Source organism: Leguminivora glycinivorella, chromosome 8 (genome assembly GCF_023078275.1).
Source record: "Leguminivora glycinivorella isolate SPB_JAAS2020 chromosome 8, LegGlyc_1.1, whole genome shotgun sequence".
In the NCBI taxonomy this organism is placed as follows: Eukaryota; Metazoa; Arthropoda; class Insecta; order Lepidoptera; family Tortricidae; genus Leguminivora; species Leguminivora glycinivorella.
In genome coordinates, this window is record NC_062978.1 from 21,353,509 (window position 1) to 21,373,593 (window position 20,085).

Genomic DNA, 20,085 nt, shown 5'->3' on the forward strand with positions numbered 1-20,085 from the left:
AAAGCCGCTAGAAATTTCAAGTCGTTCTCACTATGACTAGGTACCTACAGTCACCGGCAGTAGTATCTTCCGACAATAAGGCCGCAAAAATATGTGACGCGCTCTTATTTGTAGGGTTAGAAGAGCGAGTCACATATTTTTGCCGCCTTCATGTAGGAAGATACTATTGCCGGTGACTGTACGAAGTGTAGAAGGAATTGAATTTCGTAACCGTATATTACTTGAATGCGGATTATTATATTTGAGTAAATAATTGAATAAACATGTGATGGTTGTTGTACTTATAGTATGTAAAAAAGCATAATAATTTTCTTCATAACAATTGCGTGTACCGAGATTAAGTATGAAACGTGCTAAGTTAATTGTGGATTTGGTGAAAAAGAAAGATGATTTGGATAACGAGGTAAGTTTTTTTGGTATCAGTTAGTTATTTAGTTGTATTTTTATCAAACATTATTACACCGGTCAAATCTTACATGAAAATCGGCTAAAAAAACAAAGTGTGATGTAAAGCTGGATTTTTGGTATGTTATTTGGAGTCCTTGGGGGAATGTAAGACTATATTTTGCAAGCAAAAAAAAAGTGTGCTAACTTCGTAATTTAAAAAAAAAAGTTAAAAAATCGGACTTTTTATGGTTTTTATTTTTTTATTAAAAAGCTATGCGTTTTTGGTCAAAAGTTGCTTTGTAATGTTGAAAGCGCATTAAATTTCAAACAGTTTGACATCTTTTTTATCAATGTCCGTCAAATAGTTTTCGAGATATGAAGCGTCAAAAAAGGTTAATTTTTGACGCATTTATAAAATGTAGCGTTTTGTCAATATTTTTAGACAAATATCTGCAAAATACTTCATGATATGATATATATTGCAATATAACATTGTATAAAATTTATTTTGCTTTAGTTTTAGTGCAAATAAAGGTCAGTAAGACGAATAGTTACTTTGGTAAACAAAAAAAAATCTATAAATAGAGAAGCCAAGAGTCTGGTAGATTGGTTAAGATAAAATAGTTTACGCTAAAAGTTTTGGGTTGAAAGTGCTATCTATTCGATCTTACTTTCTTTGATATCCGTTTATCTGAAAAAATTGTCTAAGCTAACTTTGCATCGATTTGACTATTACTAATGAAGAAAAAAAATACAGTAAAATTTTGAAGTTTAGTAAATTAGAAAAATAAAACAGAATTAGTTACATTTTCCTGGTTCTGCATCTTGATGGCACAACTCCTCTGGTGATAGAAAATCCACTTGAGTTGTATTTGACCACCAATTGCTGTGAAGTAAACTACGGGAACGGAAAGCGCCCACGCCAATTATTAAGATACTGGAGAAGTGGTATTCCCAGCAGAAGAACGTAGTAAGATGGAAGTCAACTCTGTCCACAGCCAGCGGGCTAAACTGTGGCGTGAGACAAGGAGGCAGTATGTCTCCAGCTCTCTTCAGCGTGTACAAGGATGGGCTGTCGCAGGCTTTGACCAGTACCTAGGTTGGCTGCTCCATCAATGGGCAAATGATAAATCACATCGCATATGCAGACGATATGGTCCTACTAGCACCATCTGTGGGAGCTATGCGTAAGTTACTTGCAGAATGCGAGAGATACGCCAGCCAGCATAACATGAGATTAGAGTTGTGCCGTTCTCGAGAACGTTCTCATTTTACTATGGAGAATATTCTCTTCAGAGAACATTTCCCATACAAACGGGAGAACGTTCTCGGGAATGGCACAACTTTACATGAGATACAATCCGGACAAGTCTGCATTTATGCTCATGGAGGCAGCACATATGCCCACACATCTACCACCTCTTTTGCTTGATGGAGTTCAATTGCGGAGAGTACACGAAGTCAAATATCTTGGCCACATCTTGTTGTCCAGTTTAAAAGACCAGGAGGACATAGAAAGGCAGAGGCGAGCCACCGCAGTAAGGGCAAACATGTTGGCTAGAAGATTCGTCAAATGTAGTGACAGCGTAAAAAGACAGCTGTTCCTCAGTTTTTGTACAAGCGTGTATACTGTCGAGTTATGATCCGACTACACCTGCGCGGCGGTAAGAGACCTGCGCGTGCAATACAACATATACTATGTACTGATATTTCGTTAAACGGAGAATACTATGATTCGGGCACGTCCACGACAACGCTCGTGAGATTGCATCGATGTTATTGACCCTCAGTGATATGCTTTAAAAACCAGTCCGTACAAGAACAATTTCGGAACAATCTGATTCAATTAATGAGGGTTTTCTACTCGTAAAATTTTTTTTCCGCCAAGCGTCTACGCATACGTCTTTCTGACCGTAAACTTACTAAATAAATGTTGATTTGATATACGCAAATATGTGTCTGAGTAATACTTGAACAGCCCCCAAATAATAATAATTCGTTCTCCGCTACGCCTCCTGTAAATATAAGAAACTATCCCATTTGGCCATTACCATCCACCGATTATTTCTGATCCAGTTATACTAGACTTATGATATAATCCTATTTATTAAAATAACTGGCACTTTTTTGGTCTTATTGAAATTTTCTACATTTTTATTTTACAATTTATGTAATAGCCTGAGTTGTTTTGCTGATATCTGTCTCAAAATATTAGCAAAATGAATATTTTCATAGAAAGGGAAAAAATGCTCTTTTTTGACGCTTCATATCTCAAAAAATATTTGACGGACATTGATAAAAAAGATGTCAAACTGTTTGGAATTTAATGCGCTTTCAACATTACAACGCAACTTTTGACCAAAAATACATAGTTTTTTAATAAAACGGCAAAAACCAAAAAAAGTCTGATTTTTTTACTTTTTTTTTTAAATTACGAAGTTAGCACACCATTTTTTTGCTTGCAAAATATAGTCCTACATTCCCCCAAGGACCCCACATAACATACAAAAAATGCAGCTTTACATCACACTTTGTTTTTTTATTTCTCTTTTTGACCAGTGTATATTTATAAAATGAAATAATATTTTATAGGTTCCAGTTTAGAAGTACTTGTATGTGGTAAGCCAAAAGGAACAGGATTATGTGGAACGAAACAAGTAAAATTTTGTTATATCGGTGTGATGACTAAGGCTTGCCGGTGTGTGTGCCTAATAACAATATGCTTTTTTACATACTATACAACAACCATTACATGTTTATTCAATTATTTACTCAAATATAATAATCCGCATTCAAGTAATATACGGTTACGAAATTCAATTCCTTCCACACTTCGTACAGTCACCGGCAATAGTATCTTCCTACATGAAGGCGGCAAAAATATGTGACTCGCTCTTCTAACCCTACAAATAAGAGCGCGTCACATATTTTTGCGACCTTATTGTCGGAAGATACTACTGCCGGTGACTGTAGGTACCTAGTCATAGTGAGAACGACATGAAATTTCTAGCGGCTTTCATTATTGGTTGTCAGTGTTGTCATTTTGATAAAGGTACGAATGTAAAAGAGTTACTTCACGACGAAATGCTCGATGTCAGGGCGTTGAATGAAGCTTTCGTTAGAAATACGACACACGACACTGATGGCAACAAATTGGCGTGGCTTAAATTTAAGTGTCTCAGATTTGAGAAGCAGCGTCCTGGTGTAGTCAAATTTCGCTACAGCCATGAGGGCCCCTACTCTGAATTTAATGTCCAACAGATTTACGGTGGCCCGCCAAAGCCGCTGAGATGCACAAAGAGGCGCAAGGGGCGTGTACCTGATGAACCAGACAACCATGACGACGCCGAGGACTGGACCAATAAGATAAAAAAAGACTATCCCATTCCAAAGGCATATCCACAGGCATTGCCTATATCTGAGGCGAAAAAAAAAGATCTCTTAAATTTATGCACTAAGGGAGTTATTCCTCGAGAGCTTCATTCATGGTACCAAAGTCTGCCGACCAATAAGACAGTTATTGACAGATTGTGTGAGCCTGATGTCACAGAACCAGATGACGAGGACGAAGAGTGACTGTGATGCGTAAAGAAAGCTATTTTAGCAAGACCATGTTAATTTTTATGGATTTTCTAATGATGATTTTAATATAATTAGAGACCATTTTAATTTGATTTGATGTTTATTTTATTTTAATAAAGTGTTTGCAAAATTTGAAATGACGTGATTTAATTTGTTCCTAAAATATTAAGCAGAATCCAAAAAAATATATATAGTAAGTAGGGCAAACCTTGGCTTATTGGTGATACGTAGTTATTCGGTGATATCTGGTTATTATCTCGATTTGTGAGCCCAGTGAGGAGATAAAACCTATAAAATCACCACCATCAACTGCTGTCGGATGTTCCGAATTAATTCGTAATGATTTTATAGGTTTTATCTCTTCACTGTGCCCACAAATCGAGATAATAACCAGATATCACCGAATAACTACGTATCATCAATAAGCCAAGGTTTGCCCTAGTTTGCTCATGCGCAACGACTGGCCGGAGGACGCGGCGGGGGGAGTCGCGTCGGTGCGGTATCGGTGCGGGGGCCCGCGGCACTGGCCGAAAAGTCACTAACTTGCGAGCGAAATTCAATCAAATCACGTCGGAGTACAGTACAGTCTTTATTGTAAAATTAATTAAATATGATTAGTTATTGTATTCTACATTTTTTTGTAGGGTTAAACTCATTAAAACTGTTTAATTAATTATCGTTTTGGTTAAATGATGTACATTGCCTTACAACTATAAATAAAAAATAACTAAACAGAGTTAGTTAATTTTCGCTTTCACACTTTTTACATACCAGGTATTCTAAAAGTAACTAAGTATATTAAGTGACTTTTTGAATGAGGTTCTTCGTGGTTAAATCGTTTAGTAATAGTTTGGGAAAAATAACTAAAATGACTTAGGTACGCCCATAAATAAGTTTAAAGAAGTATAAAAAAGTATAAAAGAATTAGGTATTTTTCGACTAAAATATTGAATCCGAGGTGGGTTTTTAGTTAGTTCTTTAACTTTGTAAAATTAGAACTATGATCTCTATTGCTACCGCAATAAGACTCAAATTTGGAGAAAAAAAATGCTATTTTGATGACATATACAAGTAAATTTTGGCCATTTTGTGATTTGGTGACTTTTCGCTCTACGGCGACGATATATACATATATATGATATACAAATATATACATAGAAAACATCCATGACTCAGGAACAAATATCTGTGCTCATCACAGAAATAAATGCCCTTACCGGGTTTCGAACCCAGGACCGCGGCGTAGCAGGCAGGGTCACTACGCGCTAGGCCAGACCGGTTGTAAGATTTTATTTTTATTTTTATCTTGCACAGAATAAAACGATATCGAAGCCCTTTTTCCTTTCTGTGGATATAAAGTAAAGAAAGATTTTTATCCACGCCGGAGACCCTACGAATTTTTTTTTTACTTTTTTATTTTTGTAAGAATTCGGAATACAAAAAGTACCTACCATGGTTATTAAACTATACTCCTACTAACATATATAAGTAGATAGTAATGAAAAATTCAAACAATTTAAATCTAAAGGCATACCTACTCACAACTGTGGTCAAACTACATCGACTCGTAATTTTGTCAAAATATTTTCTACTTATAACGTTCATAATCCAGGGAAAGAAATTCGACAATTTTGGTTTAAGATCAAGTACTGTTTATTTTTACTGTAATTTAATTCTGCGTAGGCTGATATTCTGAAGTGGTTTTACCTGTATTTTATAGACAAATAAAACCATACTGTAGAGCTGGATTCAAAACTTTTCTTATTCGACTTATTTATAAAATAACATTGCCATTGAGGCGGCACACTCTTAAGATTATGACAGATGGCGACACCTTAATAGTCCATTGCACAAAAATAAAGAATTTCATACTTGTATTTCATATCAGCGAGAAGAAGATATTTTTTTCTCTCTCCCACTTATGAATGACAGTGATATGCCTAGACACTAGCACAGGCGCCACCTGGCGGGATAAAATGTCAGTGTGCCTCCTCATTGTTTGATGAATAAGTTAAGAGATAAGAGTCAAATTATCAAAACGGAGGTGCTGAAAACTTTAATCCTGTGTCCAAAGATGGCAGATAATTCACACATGGCAGACATTTCCTGCACCTATTAAAAAGCTGTTAAAGATCTCTGTTTGGCCCAAAGGTTAGCTGATAGAGAATGCCTTCTGGCATTAAGTTCGCCTTTTGTACATTTTTTTTACTGTGCAATAAAGTTTAAATAAATAAATAAATTAATTAATAATTGTTTGTACAGACAATAATTCTCTATATTTATTATCTTTGCTATGAATTAAAAACTTAACATGCTATTATATTAGGTGATGTAAACAGCTAAAGCTATAAATATTTTTGAATAATAACTGTACTTCTATGACATAAATTATGTGATACCTAATTTAAAAATACATATAAAGCCTTGATTTTTTTATTTGGTTTCTTTTTTATTAAGCTAACCGATTATCAACCAAAAATGTAGTGCCATCCAAACGAAAATATGGTATGATTATGATTATGGTTTATAGGTATGGTTTTTCGTACTTTACAGGGAGTCATACTTTTCCTGCAAGTAAATATTATGTAATTGTTGGCATTATGCATAGCTGGGCACCGTTAATCAAATAGTTAACTTCGATAATCGTTAATCCGTTACTATAAAAGTTAACTTCGTTAATCGTTAAAGCGATACATTTCAACAAATTTAACGGAAGTTAAAGTTAATCGATAATCCGTTAATCGTGATAAAAAAATATTTTACTGTAGCTAGTTGCATCAGTTATCAACTATTAAGTTTTTGGGTAAGTTTATTATGTTACTGTAAAAGACCGAAGATTGCCAAAATCTCTTGAAAAATCCCAGCTGCCAATTGGTAAAAGCGAAATGTTAATAAATAGGTATTGTTCTCTTTGGACTTATATATACGTTGTTTCGGTAAGTCCTAGGTTTTACCTTAGACCCGTAGGTATTGGGTCATTCAAGCGGTCGTAGTCATGGTGCGTAGGTTCCTCGGATTGAGACACCTCTAATCGAAGTTGTGATCCACGGTAACTTGGTAGATAGCGTCGCCCGCCGAACTCTGGCTTGATGCGTCGGTTGCGTGATTTATGTGCCATGCGTCGTGCCTGATGATTTACATTCTGTTTCGCAGTTAGTGATGGATGCAGTAGGACTAATAAACTTTAGCAGGTCTCGAACAAGTGATCCAAAGGCACCAATTGATATGTAGACTGAATTTTCGGGAAAATCCTAGGTTTCGCCGTACTCCGGGCTTTTACAGTAGCGGTCAGAGCAAGTTTTACTCGGCGCGTGCGGAACTGGATTAACGATTAACGGACTCGAAGAAATTTAACGGAAGTTAACGAATCCGTTAACATTTTTTAAAGTTAACTTAAAAGTTAATCCGTTAACCAAAATGTTAACTTCGTTAATTAACGATTAACGGATTAACGAGTTAATGCCCAGCTATGGCATTATGTCATATCCAACAGTCACAACGTTTAGGGATCATTCATTTATTACGTTACCGCAAACGGGAGGGTCATGTCAAGAGTGACTAACTTTTTCATATTAAAAATGTGACGTGTTTGGGTGCATGAACTCAAAAGTGTGACGTAATAATGGGTGACACCTATGGTTGTCAGATTAACAATAAAATTCGCCACAGTCACCATCCATTTGACATTTATTACGCATATTTGTATTCATTGAACACATCCACGAAGGTCGAAAGTCGAAGCCAATGAATACAATCGCCCATTCAGTTTCACAATGAAAAGGTTATCGGAAGTATTTACCTTCCGAGGCTTATATTGGCATTATCCTCATAAGACCCAGGCCAGTTTTTCCGATTTTGAATTTGGAAAAACGAGAGGAAACTATCCTCTTGAACACAACCTCCTTCTTCTGCGTAAAGGGGCATTTTCAGAATTTGGGACCCCCCAATTAGCGTAAGTTGTTAACAAAAATTAACTCGCTGTCAGTTTTGTGACGATAATTAAGCATCAAATCTGTCTAAAAATTTACTTTTTTCACATTCTGAATGTAGAGTATCGATTAAAATTTATGTAATTAACACAAAACAATATTTTTATAGAGATTGCATGCTTAATTATCTTCACAAAACTGATAGTGAGTTAATTTTTGTTAACAACTTACGCTAATTCGGGGTCCCAAGTTCTGAAAATTCCCAAAGACGTCAGTTAAAAAGTGAACAGGGGGGTTACCATGTCGTGCTAAAGCCGTTCAGTTTAGGTTGAGAGAGAGGGACGGAGCTATGTAACTGCTATAGCTGTGTCTCTTTCTCTCAACCTAATCTGAACGCCTTTAGTACGTCATGGTAACCCCCCAGGTCTTTAAACTCTTCCAATAGTCCGACGTCCGACGTGACAGTCATTAAGGAGGTCAAGAAAATTAAGCTTTTAAGTAGAGATGTACCGACTAGTCGCCGACTATCCGGCCACATTTCTAGTCGGCGATTAGTCGGCGACTAGTCGGCAAAAAGGCCGATTAGTCGGCACTTTATTACTGATAGAAAAACAGTACAGAACTAAATTATCAGCTGAAAATTATGGTTGCATTATGTACCTATTCGTAAAGTTCCTTTTTTTGTCAAAACAAATGTCTGTAATCATCACAGAAATAAATTTCCTACCTAGGATTATAGATTTCATAGGCAGGATCACTACCCACTAAGCCATGCTGCTTGTTAAAAATGGAAAATGTATATAAATATTGGCATGAACCTTTAAACCTGTAAAAAATCATAAAAAGCATTATGGTTTGGCCGACTAGCCGACTAGTCAGCCGACTAATCGGCCACTCAAGCGCCGACTAGTCGGTAGTCGGCCTAGTCGGCAAATCAATAGTCGGTACATCCCTACTTTTAAGTCCATTCATCGAGTTACAGCAAAAGTTTTTTTTTTTGCGTAAGATCAAAAGGCTTCCCGCAAAACCACGATCGGATTATATCTCTGTCGTACTTGTGAATTACTCCGTAAGTGACAGGCAAAACGCAGAAAGTCGATTGCGGTAGGTCTTATTTGGCCTTGAGAAATGGATAAAATGAGTTTTCCAAAGGGCGATAGAAGTGAACAAAAATTTTAATAAACTTTAAAAACTTGTGTGTAACCATTTACTCGTAATCAATTTCTATACAGCGGAATATATGGAAAAGGAAACAGAACGTGAGTTTAAAATGCTATCGAGTAAAGTACTTATTCTAGAACGTCAAACACATGATTTAGTTATTCATGGAAATTTCGAAATATTTAATACCCGTACCCCATAATCGTGTTTAGAACACAGTAAAGGCGACTCCAAGCCCTGATCCTTATCGGTTCCGCTCACTGTACACGCCTAGGTTATTGCGAAACTACATACCTGCCTAGGTCGTACTCAAAGGGCCTACCGCGATCCACGTTCGACGTTTTGCGACTGTCGCAAAATTCGGACGTAGGCAGTGGTCGGGCACTCTCCTAATCAGATGATTCCGCCTCCGTCCGGCTATTGCAAATTCGGACGTAAGTCAGTGGTTGGACACTGGTCAGTGGGATTCCGCCTCCGTTCGGCTAGAATTGATAAGTAGCAATTTTTAGAATGGGCTTGCGCTGGCATAAGTAAGACTGGTTATTAGAGCGACGTTCGTGAGCTCTCAAGTGACTGACATACCCAATCACTGCAGGTCAGCACCCCTCCGACAAAAGTTGGCATAGATGAGCAATTCCCGAAAAGTTTGTACATTTGGATCACGTCTCCGATTTTGATAAAAATTGGTAGGCTGTGTATACCTAGATGTATGACATAACATTTCGTGCTTGTATTTATGTTACATAGCTTAAATTGACTTAACTGAAACAAGATCTTGGGAGATGTAAAAGGTCCCCACAGTCAATTATAATTAATGGAATACCTATATAATAAAAAATAAAAATTTGGAGGTGTAAAGACTGTAAAGGCTCTCCAAGTGTCAAAGAACTAAAAATAAAAAATGCGTATGAAATATAAATTTAACGTCAAGAGACTGTTAAGCTAGCAATCTCCAACTATTCTACAGAATACAGAGAACCACCTTCCTTGAGATTTGGGGCGGCGGTTAAAACTATATTTACTTGATTTTTCACAACCCTAGTCGCAAGGTATAGGTATTTAGTGCCAAGCCTTAGGAAAGGTGAATACACGGTTCGACCTTTAACTACTGTCAAACCTTGGTTTCGTAGGAAGTGTTCGTTCTGTTATTATTTTTAAAATTGGACATGGAGGGAATTCGTCGAATATGGTTCGCGGTAGGCCCTCAACGAACTAATTTGGTAAAATGAGGTCGTTTGGGCACGAGTATTTTAGTGGGAGCGAGATAAGATCCAGGAGGGGGGGGGACTTGGGGGATGGGGGTCATGATTTAATAGACATTACTAATGGAATATATTGAAAAAGTAAACTTTTTATTTATTTTTTAAGTAAAAATATAAATTATTTTCCACGGATGTTTTTTAATTTTATTGTCACAGAGCTCATCCCAGTTGAAAACTACTATTGTGTCTATGTAATACACATAATTATATGAAATCCTTTATAATCCTATGTTATTAACTTATTATTTTATCAATATTGCATTCGGGTAAACAGCTTTGCATAAAACAAAAAAACAAACTTTGGAAGTTGGTTGGTCGATAAGTTTAGCGGTTTCGCGTTTACCTACCCTAGATTTAGGAACGCTAGATGGCGTGATATTTATAGTGTGTATTTTTTATATCACCACAAACTTTCACCAGACCAAGGTTTTAGTGTTAAAAACCCATACATCATATAGCGTAATTATTATTTAAAAAAATCAGCAATGTATTGCGTACACCTATTTGACATCTGGATACAATATACTAGTACATTACGAGTTGAATTATTTTGTTTGAAAAATAAATTTAGTATTTTTAATTTAATCATATTTATGAAAATAATTATGTTCCGTAGGGCTTAGGTATACTATGATGTTTTCTCTACTAAGTAACGTATTAAAACTCATTGTAGTTGCACAGTCCTATTTACGCAGACGTAAGCGAATATCAATCTTGTGGTAGGTACCGTAAAATGGAGTGAGTTGGGTCGCCTTCGAAGTTCAAACCTCGACAAAAGTTTAACTTTATATGCTGCACATGATTTATATTATACTTACACACAAAGTGTTCCGACTGTTCCGACAACTTAAATTTTCGTTTTTTTTTTAATTATCTGTCGTTACATTTCATAATTTAGAAAATATTTACAAAAGCCCACCTCACCCCGTGACGTCACTTTGGGGTGAGGTGATATCCGATACAAAGTGAGATTCAACAATAGCTAGGATTAACTCCATATTAAAATATGTTGCTTTGCCAAGTTCTATCGTAACAAAATGACAACTCTAGCCTGAAAATTCCTTCTCACCGTACCATTCCTCTTCTCCCCATTCATAACCCAACTGCCCCCGCGAAACCTACTCGCCCCATTTTACGGTAACCATACGATTTGTTGTAAAGTATTATGAATGGTATAGGTATCGCTCATAATGTTAAAACATGAAACTACGTAACTAAGAAGTTTAGTGACTCACACTCGATTACGTACTATTTATTTGTGACACTTATTTCGTAATTGTATTACGTTCACTTGGCCACATAGTAAACAATAAATAAGACAGTAAGTAACATTATATTCAATTCATTATAACACTGGTTTTTAAAGCGTTTATTAAACGCGCCATTAGTAGTTGACAAGATATTATTATGTATTAACACTAGAATAAGTAGCTCTAAAAATAACACTAGAATTTAAGATACTAACTTTGAAAATGAGTGCTTCATTTCGCCGTTAAACAGAAGTTTGGCGAAAAGATTAGAAACTGTAAAAATCTTTGTTTTCAATTAATTAAAAAAAAACGAAACTAGCGGCCTACCGAGATTAATTAATTCAATTCAATTCAAAATATATTTATTCATGTAGGCCTAGTTACAAGCTCTTATGAATAGTTCATTACATATATATTATGATCTTAACCTAACCTAATTATCAGAGCAATTTATTGTTGTAAATTATTGTTCATAATAATATTGAGTCTATAATATACAATTTCATATAAAAATAATCGTTAAACAAAAAATATATAATTAGGTATTATGTATATATAAAAATACATGTCTAGAATATTTCTAGGAAAAATCCAATGTCCAAAAAAATACAATATTAATTTCATCAACAATAATAATAATAAAAAACGTAAAAATAAGAAACCATTTCGAATAACAATTAATCCCACGTTGTTTTATCATTCATGTAGTCTTGTGTTGTATAATAAGCTTTGGAAATGAGTACACGCTTTACATGATTCTTAAATTTATTAATTGACAATTCAGTAATATGATTCGGAAGTTTATTATAAAATCGAACACAATTACCCATGAATGATTTTTTAATTTTACAGAGCCGTGTGAAGGGCACCGCGAGTTTATGTTTATTTCTAGTATTTATATTATGTACATCACAGTTTTTCTTAAAATTACAAATGTTTTTATGTACATACATAATATTCTCATAAATATATTGACAATGCACTGTCATTATATTAATGTCCTTAAATTTATCTCTAAGTGAGTCTCTATGGTTCATTTTATATATTGCTCGAATAGCCCTCTTCTGCAGAATAAATATGGTATTTATCTCTGAAGCACTGCCCCAAAGTAAAATACCATATGACACAATGCTGTGAAAGTAACTAAAATAAACTAATCGAGCTGTTTTCACGTCTGTTAACTGACGGATCTTGCTCACTGCAAAAGCTGCAGAACTAAGTCTATTCGAGAGGTTAACAATATGGGGACCCCACTGAAGTTTAGAATCTAAAGTTATACCAAGAAAAACTGTACTATCTACCAGTTCCAATTCCTCATCCTTCACAACGACACTTGTTTGCTCATTCCTTACGTTACTATTAGTGACAAACTTAATACATTTAGTCTTTTTTTCATTTAATAATAAATTATTAGCATTGAACCAGTTCACTACTTTAGAGATAGCATTGTTTACATCACTGTGAGCTTGTTGCTGTCGTTTGAGTTTGAAAATAAGTGAGGTGTCGTCTGCAAACAATACTATATCATGGTGGGTCTTTACAAGGAATGGCAAGTCATTTATGTAGATAAGGAACAGGAAAGGCCCCAATATTGATCCCTGTGGTACACCCATAGAGACCAATGACCCAGTTGATCTCTGTCCATTGACATCTACCCTTTGTATTCTACCATTTAAGTAGGACTTGAGTAAATTTAGTGCTGATCCTCTGACTCCATAATAATGTAGTTTCCTGATCAATGTTTCATGACAAACACAGTCGAAGGCCTTAGATAAATCACAAAAGATACCTAAAGCATCTTGTGACTCCTCCCAGGCATCGAAAATATGCTTAATTAGCTCAACACCAGCATCGGTTGTCGAGCGACCCCGTGTGAAGCCAAATTGCTTATTATGCATTAAATTATTAACGTTAAAATGTCGTACTAATTGCGAAAGAACTAATTTTTCAAATATTTTACTGAAAGTTGGCAGCACAGATATTGGTCTAAAGTTAGTGGGGTCAGAGTGGCTGCCGGATTTAAATAAAGGAGTTATTTTGCTATGTTTCATTAGATCAGGAAACTCGCCACAGTCAACACTGTTGTTGAATATAACTGCTAAGTCAGGCGCTACAATCTCAACTAAGGATTTTACGGCATGGACGGAGACCCCCCAGAGGTCACTAGTTTTTTTGACATTAATTGATTTAAATGCCTTTACTATATCTGAGGTACAAACATGTTCAAAATAAAGGTCTCTACAACACTCAGGAACGTTTTCCTCTAATAATGTGACGGCAGATAAGGGTGATGAATTTAAATCCTTAGTTGTGAATGCTGGTATCTCGGTGAAAAATTTTTCGAACTCTGTTGCTACTTCAAAATTGGAATCTATAATTTTGTTGTCAATATTCAGTTTAATATCTTTTACTGCGTGTTTCGAGCGACCAGTTTCCACATTAATTACTTTCCACGTTGCTTTAATAATGTCAGAGCTATTTTTTATTTTATTACTAAGATAATTTCGCTTAGCGATATGACAATCAATCTTGAACTTGAATTAAATCGTAAAAACCGGCCAAGCGCGAGTTGTACTCACGTTGCAAGGGTTCCGTACACCACAAGAAAGGCTAAAGCGCCTCCTTTTTTGTAGGCAATTAAGTCATTTTTGCGAATAATCGATATTTTGACCAATTTCTACAAAAAACGAAACAGAAATGAATTTATAATTTCAAGAGATTTGCTAACTCCTTTGTGTGAAATTCGTAATTTGAGTTTTTTTTCTTTTAAGTCCGACTTACGCTTGACTGTAGATTTCTAATAGGTTTTCCTGTAATCTGTAGACTGTAGACTATTTCGTGTATTTTTTTTTGAAAATTTTACGCTTAGTAGTTTCAGAGATAAGATTGATTGACTTCTAATTTTCACTTTTACCCCCCATAAGTGACCCCTATAATTTTATTTTTTTAATTTAAATTACATGTCTGTCTTTGGGTCACAGGTTAATATAAGAGTGCCAAATTTTAAGTTAATCGATTCAGTAGTTTTAAAGAACATTGGTGTGCATACGCGCAAGTGATCGTATAAAGGTTCCGTTTTTCCTTTTTGAGGTACGGAACCCTAAAAAACGTCAAAACTCATTTTGAGTGCCAGTTTTATGAACAACATTTACTTATTATGTGAAAATACATTTCAAAAATTGTAAAAAAATCATTACAAAAAAATGGCAAAATTTTCTCATCTGTATTCAAGTTTTTTTTTGGCCTCAGAAATGCGTGGTTAAAATCTCTCGCAATGTTCACTGTACAAGAGGTACAATTCCACCATACATGGGTATTATATCTCAATCATTATAGGCCGCATGGATGAGTTTTTATTTAATATCGTCATTTATAAATAATATTAAACCTATATAAATATATTTAAAATTGCAAACGGGACTTAATCGCGTATTTACTATGTTTTAAACACTAACCTCCGACGTTTCAAGGACGGCATTGTCCCCGTGGTCTCGGAGCAGACTGGCTGAAGTTGACATCAACATCTTCTAGCTGTACGAGTTTTTCGAACTACCCGCACCTGGTCCTGACTACCCACTTGAACAGTTTGTGCACTAGGGATGTCACCTTGTCGACACACAACACTCACGATATTCGGATTTTCAATATAAATATATCGTTGTTTGAGTACACAAAAGTCTTAAGCTTACCGTGGGACTCGGTAAATTTGTGTAAGAATGTCCTATTAATATCTACAAATGTTTTTTTTTACTTGCCTTGTTAGTGTGTAAGTTTGGGTCAAAACGTAGAAGCTAAATTTGACCCACTTCCCGGTTTCTGATCGATCTGAAATGTTGCACACATATGTAAATCACGTGACAATGCAATATTTTGGTATCATGGAGCTGATCTGATGATGGAGCAGAAAGGTGGTCATAGGAACTCTATTATGTCACGTCGTATCCCCATCGAGTAAGGGGTTTTTAAGAACGCCTCGGAAAGCAGCAGATGACTGTTGAAAGAAAGGTAAAGTCGGCGATAAAGATTGTCCCAAAAATGAAATTTTTGGAAAAAAACTTAATAATTTGGTTGCGTATTTTAGCTACTTTAGCCCAGTCGACCCAGTTTAAAAATATAAATATTTTGCTCACAGTCTATTATGCCATATATATCTATACAAAACAAGTGCACGCTTGTTTGATTGTATCTTGATTAACGTTATCTGTCACATCCAAATGTTGCATTAGTTAAGCCAATTAGGGTATCACTTATCAATATAATATTATCTTGATCTAATTTTGTCAACAGTAGTACTAAATTAGTTTACACGGTTGATAATAATTACGACATTAATCTAAATTATTAATCTCATGATTGCGGAATTCAGTAGGACGATTTTTATTATGAATTGTTAACTAACCACTAACTAATAACTTAAATTATAACCACAAAATTTAAATAAAAAAAAAACTGACATAGAGGATGGGCTAAGAACACTCCCGACGGGCTTTCAAACAAAAAAAACGAAATCTAAATCGGTTTATCCGTTCGGGAGCTACGATGCCACAGACAGACAGACACGTCAAATTTATAACACCCCGTGGTTTTTGCGTCGGGGGTAAAAAGTTAAAAACAAACAAGTATCAAACTCATACACGTACACTTAGCAAAATTATTGTGAAACAGCAAAAGTTAGCAAAATCTTATGAAACATGGCTAAGAACATTCCCGACTAACTCAGCTTTCAGACAAAAAAAACTAAATCAAAATCGGTTCATCCGACACACACACAGACAGACAGACAGACAAACAGACAGACAGACAGACAGACATACACACAGACCTCTTCGTTTTTGCGTCGGCGGTTAAAACTCATAAATATAATAAATTCCTCATTATAGGGAATGCATGAGATATGAAAAAAGCTTACAGGGTATCTGTACAGGGTGTAATTTTCATAACCGCCAATATTTTCTGAATATGATGGGTTGGCTCTGTAAAAATAAACCATCAAAAATATATTTCGTTCCATTTTACCTATTTATTTCCCCTAGTTTTTGGCAAATACGAGTTCTGAGTTCGGGGCGAACGAGATTTAAAACAAAGTTATAAAACAAACACTATTATTATGCAGTCGAGTCGCTTCTAAATACTAAATTAAACAGAAACACCGTAAGGAGGAATAGGTACGCTGCACGTACCTAACTACCTACTTTGTGAGAGCATTAAAACGGGAAATTCAAAAGTTTCCAAACACTACCGACGACCGGTCTAACATACATTACATAGCAATTTCAGCTCGCAAACAGGATTTTTCACAAATGTAAAAACTCAAACTGGGCCATTTTTTTCAAAGTTGTTCACCCACTTTTTTTTGGATTTGGAAATTTTTAGGTGGTTTCCACTCAGAATCGCGAGCTCTTTCAATTTTAATAGGAGAAAAAAAGTATCCCAAGGTATTTTTCCCATTCCGTTACCATTTTTTTTATACATTTTGTATGGCGGTAACGAAAAAGAAGGCTCGAAAAAATGTATAAAAATCTTGGGACATTTTTTTCTCCTATCAGGATCGAAAGACCTCGCGATTCTGAGTAATAATCGTGTAAAAATACCCATGTTACAAAAAAGTGGGGTGGACAACTTTGAAAAAAAATGGCCCAAATAACTTGAAGCAAGACCAATGAGTTTTGACCCCTTCGTTTACTGGACTTGAATTATTGCAAATGACCCACGAAATAACTAACCCACTTGTAGAAATAGCTCGAATTACCAGTCATCCTGTGTGTATGCAGTTTGCACTGATGCGTGCCAATTTGAAGCGTACCTACTACCTAGCTAGACAGTAAAAGGCAAAAAATGAGGAGGCTCACTCATATTTTATCCCACCAGGCGGCGCCTCTGTGTAGTGTCCAGGCACAGTAATAATAAAGAGTACTATCGTACAGTATGGCCACTCTCGCTCCCCGCTGAAAGTGCCGCCCACCCCCTCTCGGTTACCTCACAGTTACCGCTTATCAAAAACACGAACAGTCGACCTGTCATATTTTACAGGCATAGTACGCGTTCACCTACACGAGTTTAGACTGTGTGCTAGGAACGCAGCTCTTTCACATATTTGAGCGCCAGTGTCCGAGGTGTGGTCCAGGCATGTCACTGTCATTCATATGTGGGAGCGAGAAAACAAATATCTTCTTCTCGCTCTCACGTATGAAATTCTTTATCTGTGCAATGGACTAATAGGGTGGCGCCATCTGTCATAACCTTTGATTGTGCCTCCTCATTGTAAGCTATTTTGTTATTAAGTTTCAAGTACTGTCAGGCCTTCGTATTTAAAATGGAGCGTACTAAACATGCTCATATGCATCGCTGACAACATAACCAGTATTAAGGCCCGGCCACGACATTGGTCTAAGCGCGACAGCGGTGAGCGGGGGCCATACATTGGAGCGAGACACAGCGATGGGACTTTTCATTCGCACGTATGGCTGCCGCTCACCGCTGTCGCGCTTCGACCAATGTCGTGGCCGGGCCGTTATGCTTCCAATTTTATCACTTATCCACGTGGATAAGACACCTGTCACTCTCACACTGACATACTTGCCAAAGCGTGACGGATACTTTATCCACATAGATAAGTGATAAAATTGGAAGCATTATGATACGTCGGCAGGTATTATGTAGGCACAAAAATACTGAACAGGTTTTTATATGTACTAAAGTTTATAAACTTTAAGAGTGACATCATCGTTGGAAAGGTCTTGGTCGGTTGCGCTAAAACATTGGAGGTCGCAAGAAAACCTGATTCGCTTAAATTCGTTCACGTTGAATATTCAAATAGTTTAAACACATTTTTATTGCACAGTATAAACTCATTATGTGGTTGACAGATTGAAAATGTAGGCTTCAGTTTATGACTATCTTACTAAAATTAAAATTTAAAAAGTGGAAAATTACTGATTTTTAGGAGACTTCAACTCACGGCTTCTAGATCTAGATAGATACCTACTTCAGTGCTCTGCCAACTAAGCCATCAAAATGTCCAAACACTGAGAGTTCAAGTCCCACCCAAGGCAGTAATTTTCCACTTTTAAATTCATTCAAACGTAGGTTTCTTTAAACTTACTAACTTATCCGACTTATAATTGACCGCGATTTAGACCGTGATTTGATTAGGTACCTTTTTAGGGTTCCGTAGTCAACTAGGAACCCTTATAGTTTCGCCATGTCTGTCCGTCCGTCCGTCCGCGGATAATCTCAGTGATTGTTAGCACTAGAAAGCTGAAATTTGCTACCAATATGGAAAAAAATGTTTTGTTAGGGTACCCCCCCTACATGTAAAGTGGGGACTGATTTTTTGTCATTCCAACCCCAACGTGTGATATATTGTTGGATAGGTATTTAAAAATGAATATCAGGCTTACACAAATCGTTTTTTGATAATATTAATATTTTCGGAAATAATCGCTCCTAAAGAAAAAAAAGTGCCCCCCCTCTAAATTTTGAACCATATGTTAAAAAAATATGAAAAAAAAAATCACAAAAGTATAAAGACTTTCTAGGAAAATTGTTTTGAACTTGATAGGTTCAGTAGTTTTTTGAGAAAAATACGGAAAACTACGGAACCCTACACTGAGCGTGGCCCGACACGCTCTTCGCAGGTTTTTTAGTTTTTTGTCGAGCTCGCCGTGACTCTTTGCGCCGAAATATCGGTAGCTCGATAAGAAACTAAAAGGTTACCTATCACGGTCAATTTAAGTATAATGAACCTTAAAACGGTCAAACCATCTGGACACCGTGGCGTGGCACCGTGGCTTCCAGCGCCCAAAGCAGTGTTGATATTGTCAGCCACAGCCCGCGCACTGTGGCCTAACAAGTACTCGTATAAGTAAAGTGTTCGAACTTGTCGCTCGTCCATTTTATTTCAATCTAACTAAATCAATCACGAGGGCGGCTTTATATATACCCTCACATTAGAAGTACCTAGAATGTTCTACAACATACTAGAATATTATCGAAAACAATTAACTTAAGAAAGGAAATGTATAGAGTTTAGTAGAGTGTGTCATTACTTTTGTGCCAACCCAATATTTGAGTTGCTAGTATTGATCACAGACAGCAAGAGAAAAATCAAAGACATGAACACCTCTACTCTACCCAATCTCGGACACTAGCGATCAAATGTATGAAAGGGGCGCGTTCCTGGCACACAGTCTAAGCTCGTGTAGGTGAACGCGTACCACGCCTGTATGAGTCAGATATGACAGATTGACTGTTCGCGTTTTTGACAGATGGTAACTGAGAGGTAACCGAGAGGGGGTGGGCGGCGCTTTCAGCGGGGAGCAGGAGTAGCCATACTGTACGATAGTACTCTTTATTATACTGTGCCTCTACAGTCTGACCGAAAAGAGTAGAAATTAAAAAGTGGCAACATTGTACCGATTGACCGGTTTTCATAAAACGTGGCTAAGAACACTCCCGACTAACTCATCTTTCAAACAAAAAAACCGAGTGCGAGTTGTACTCGCGTTGCAAGGG

The 20,085-nt window shown here is 36.3% G+C and overlaps 1 protein-coding gene across 1 annotated transcript in view; it reads left to right on the top strand.

Annotated features, from left to right (window-relative positions):
• Positions 1-3,471: 3,471 nt before the first annotated feature.
• Positions 3,472-20,085, top strand: part of LOC125229113 (proton-coupled amino acid transporter-like protein pathetic) — a 54,514-nt gene continuing 37,900 nt past the window's right edge. The window contains exon 1 of the mRNA XM_048133893.1: positions 3,472-3,959. Coding sequence (XP_047989850.1) covers positions 3,472-3,959 — 488 coding nt within the window. The remainder of the gene's footprint in view (positions 3,960-20,085) is intronic.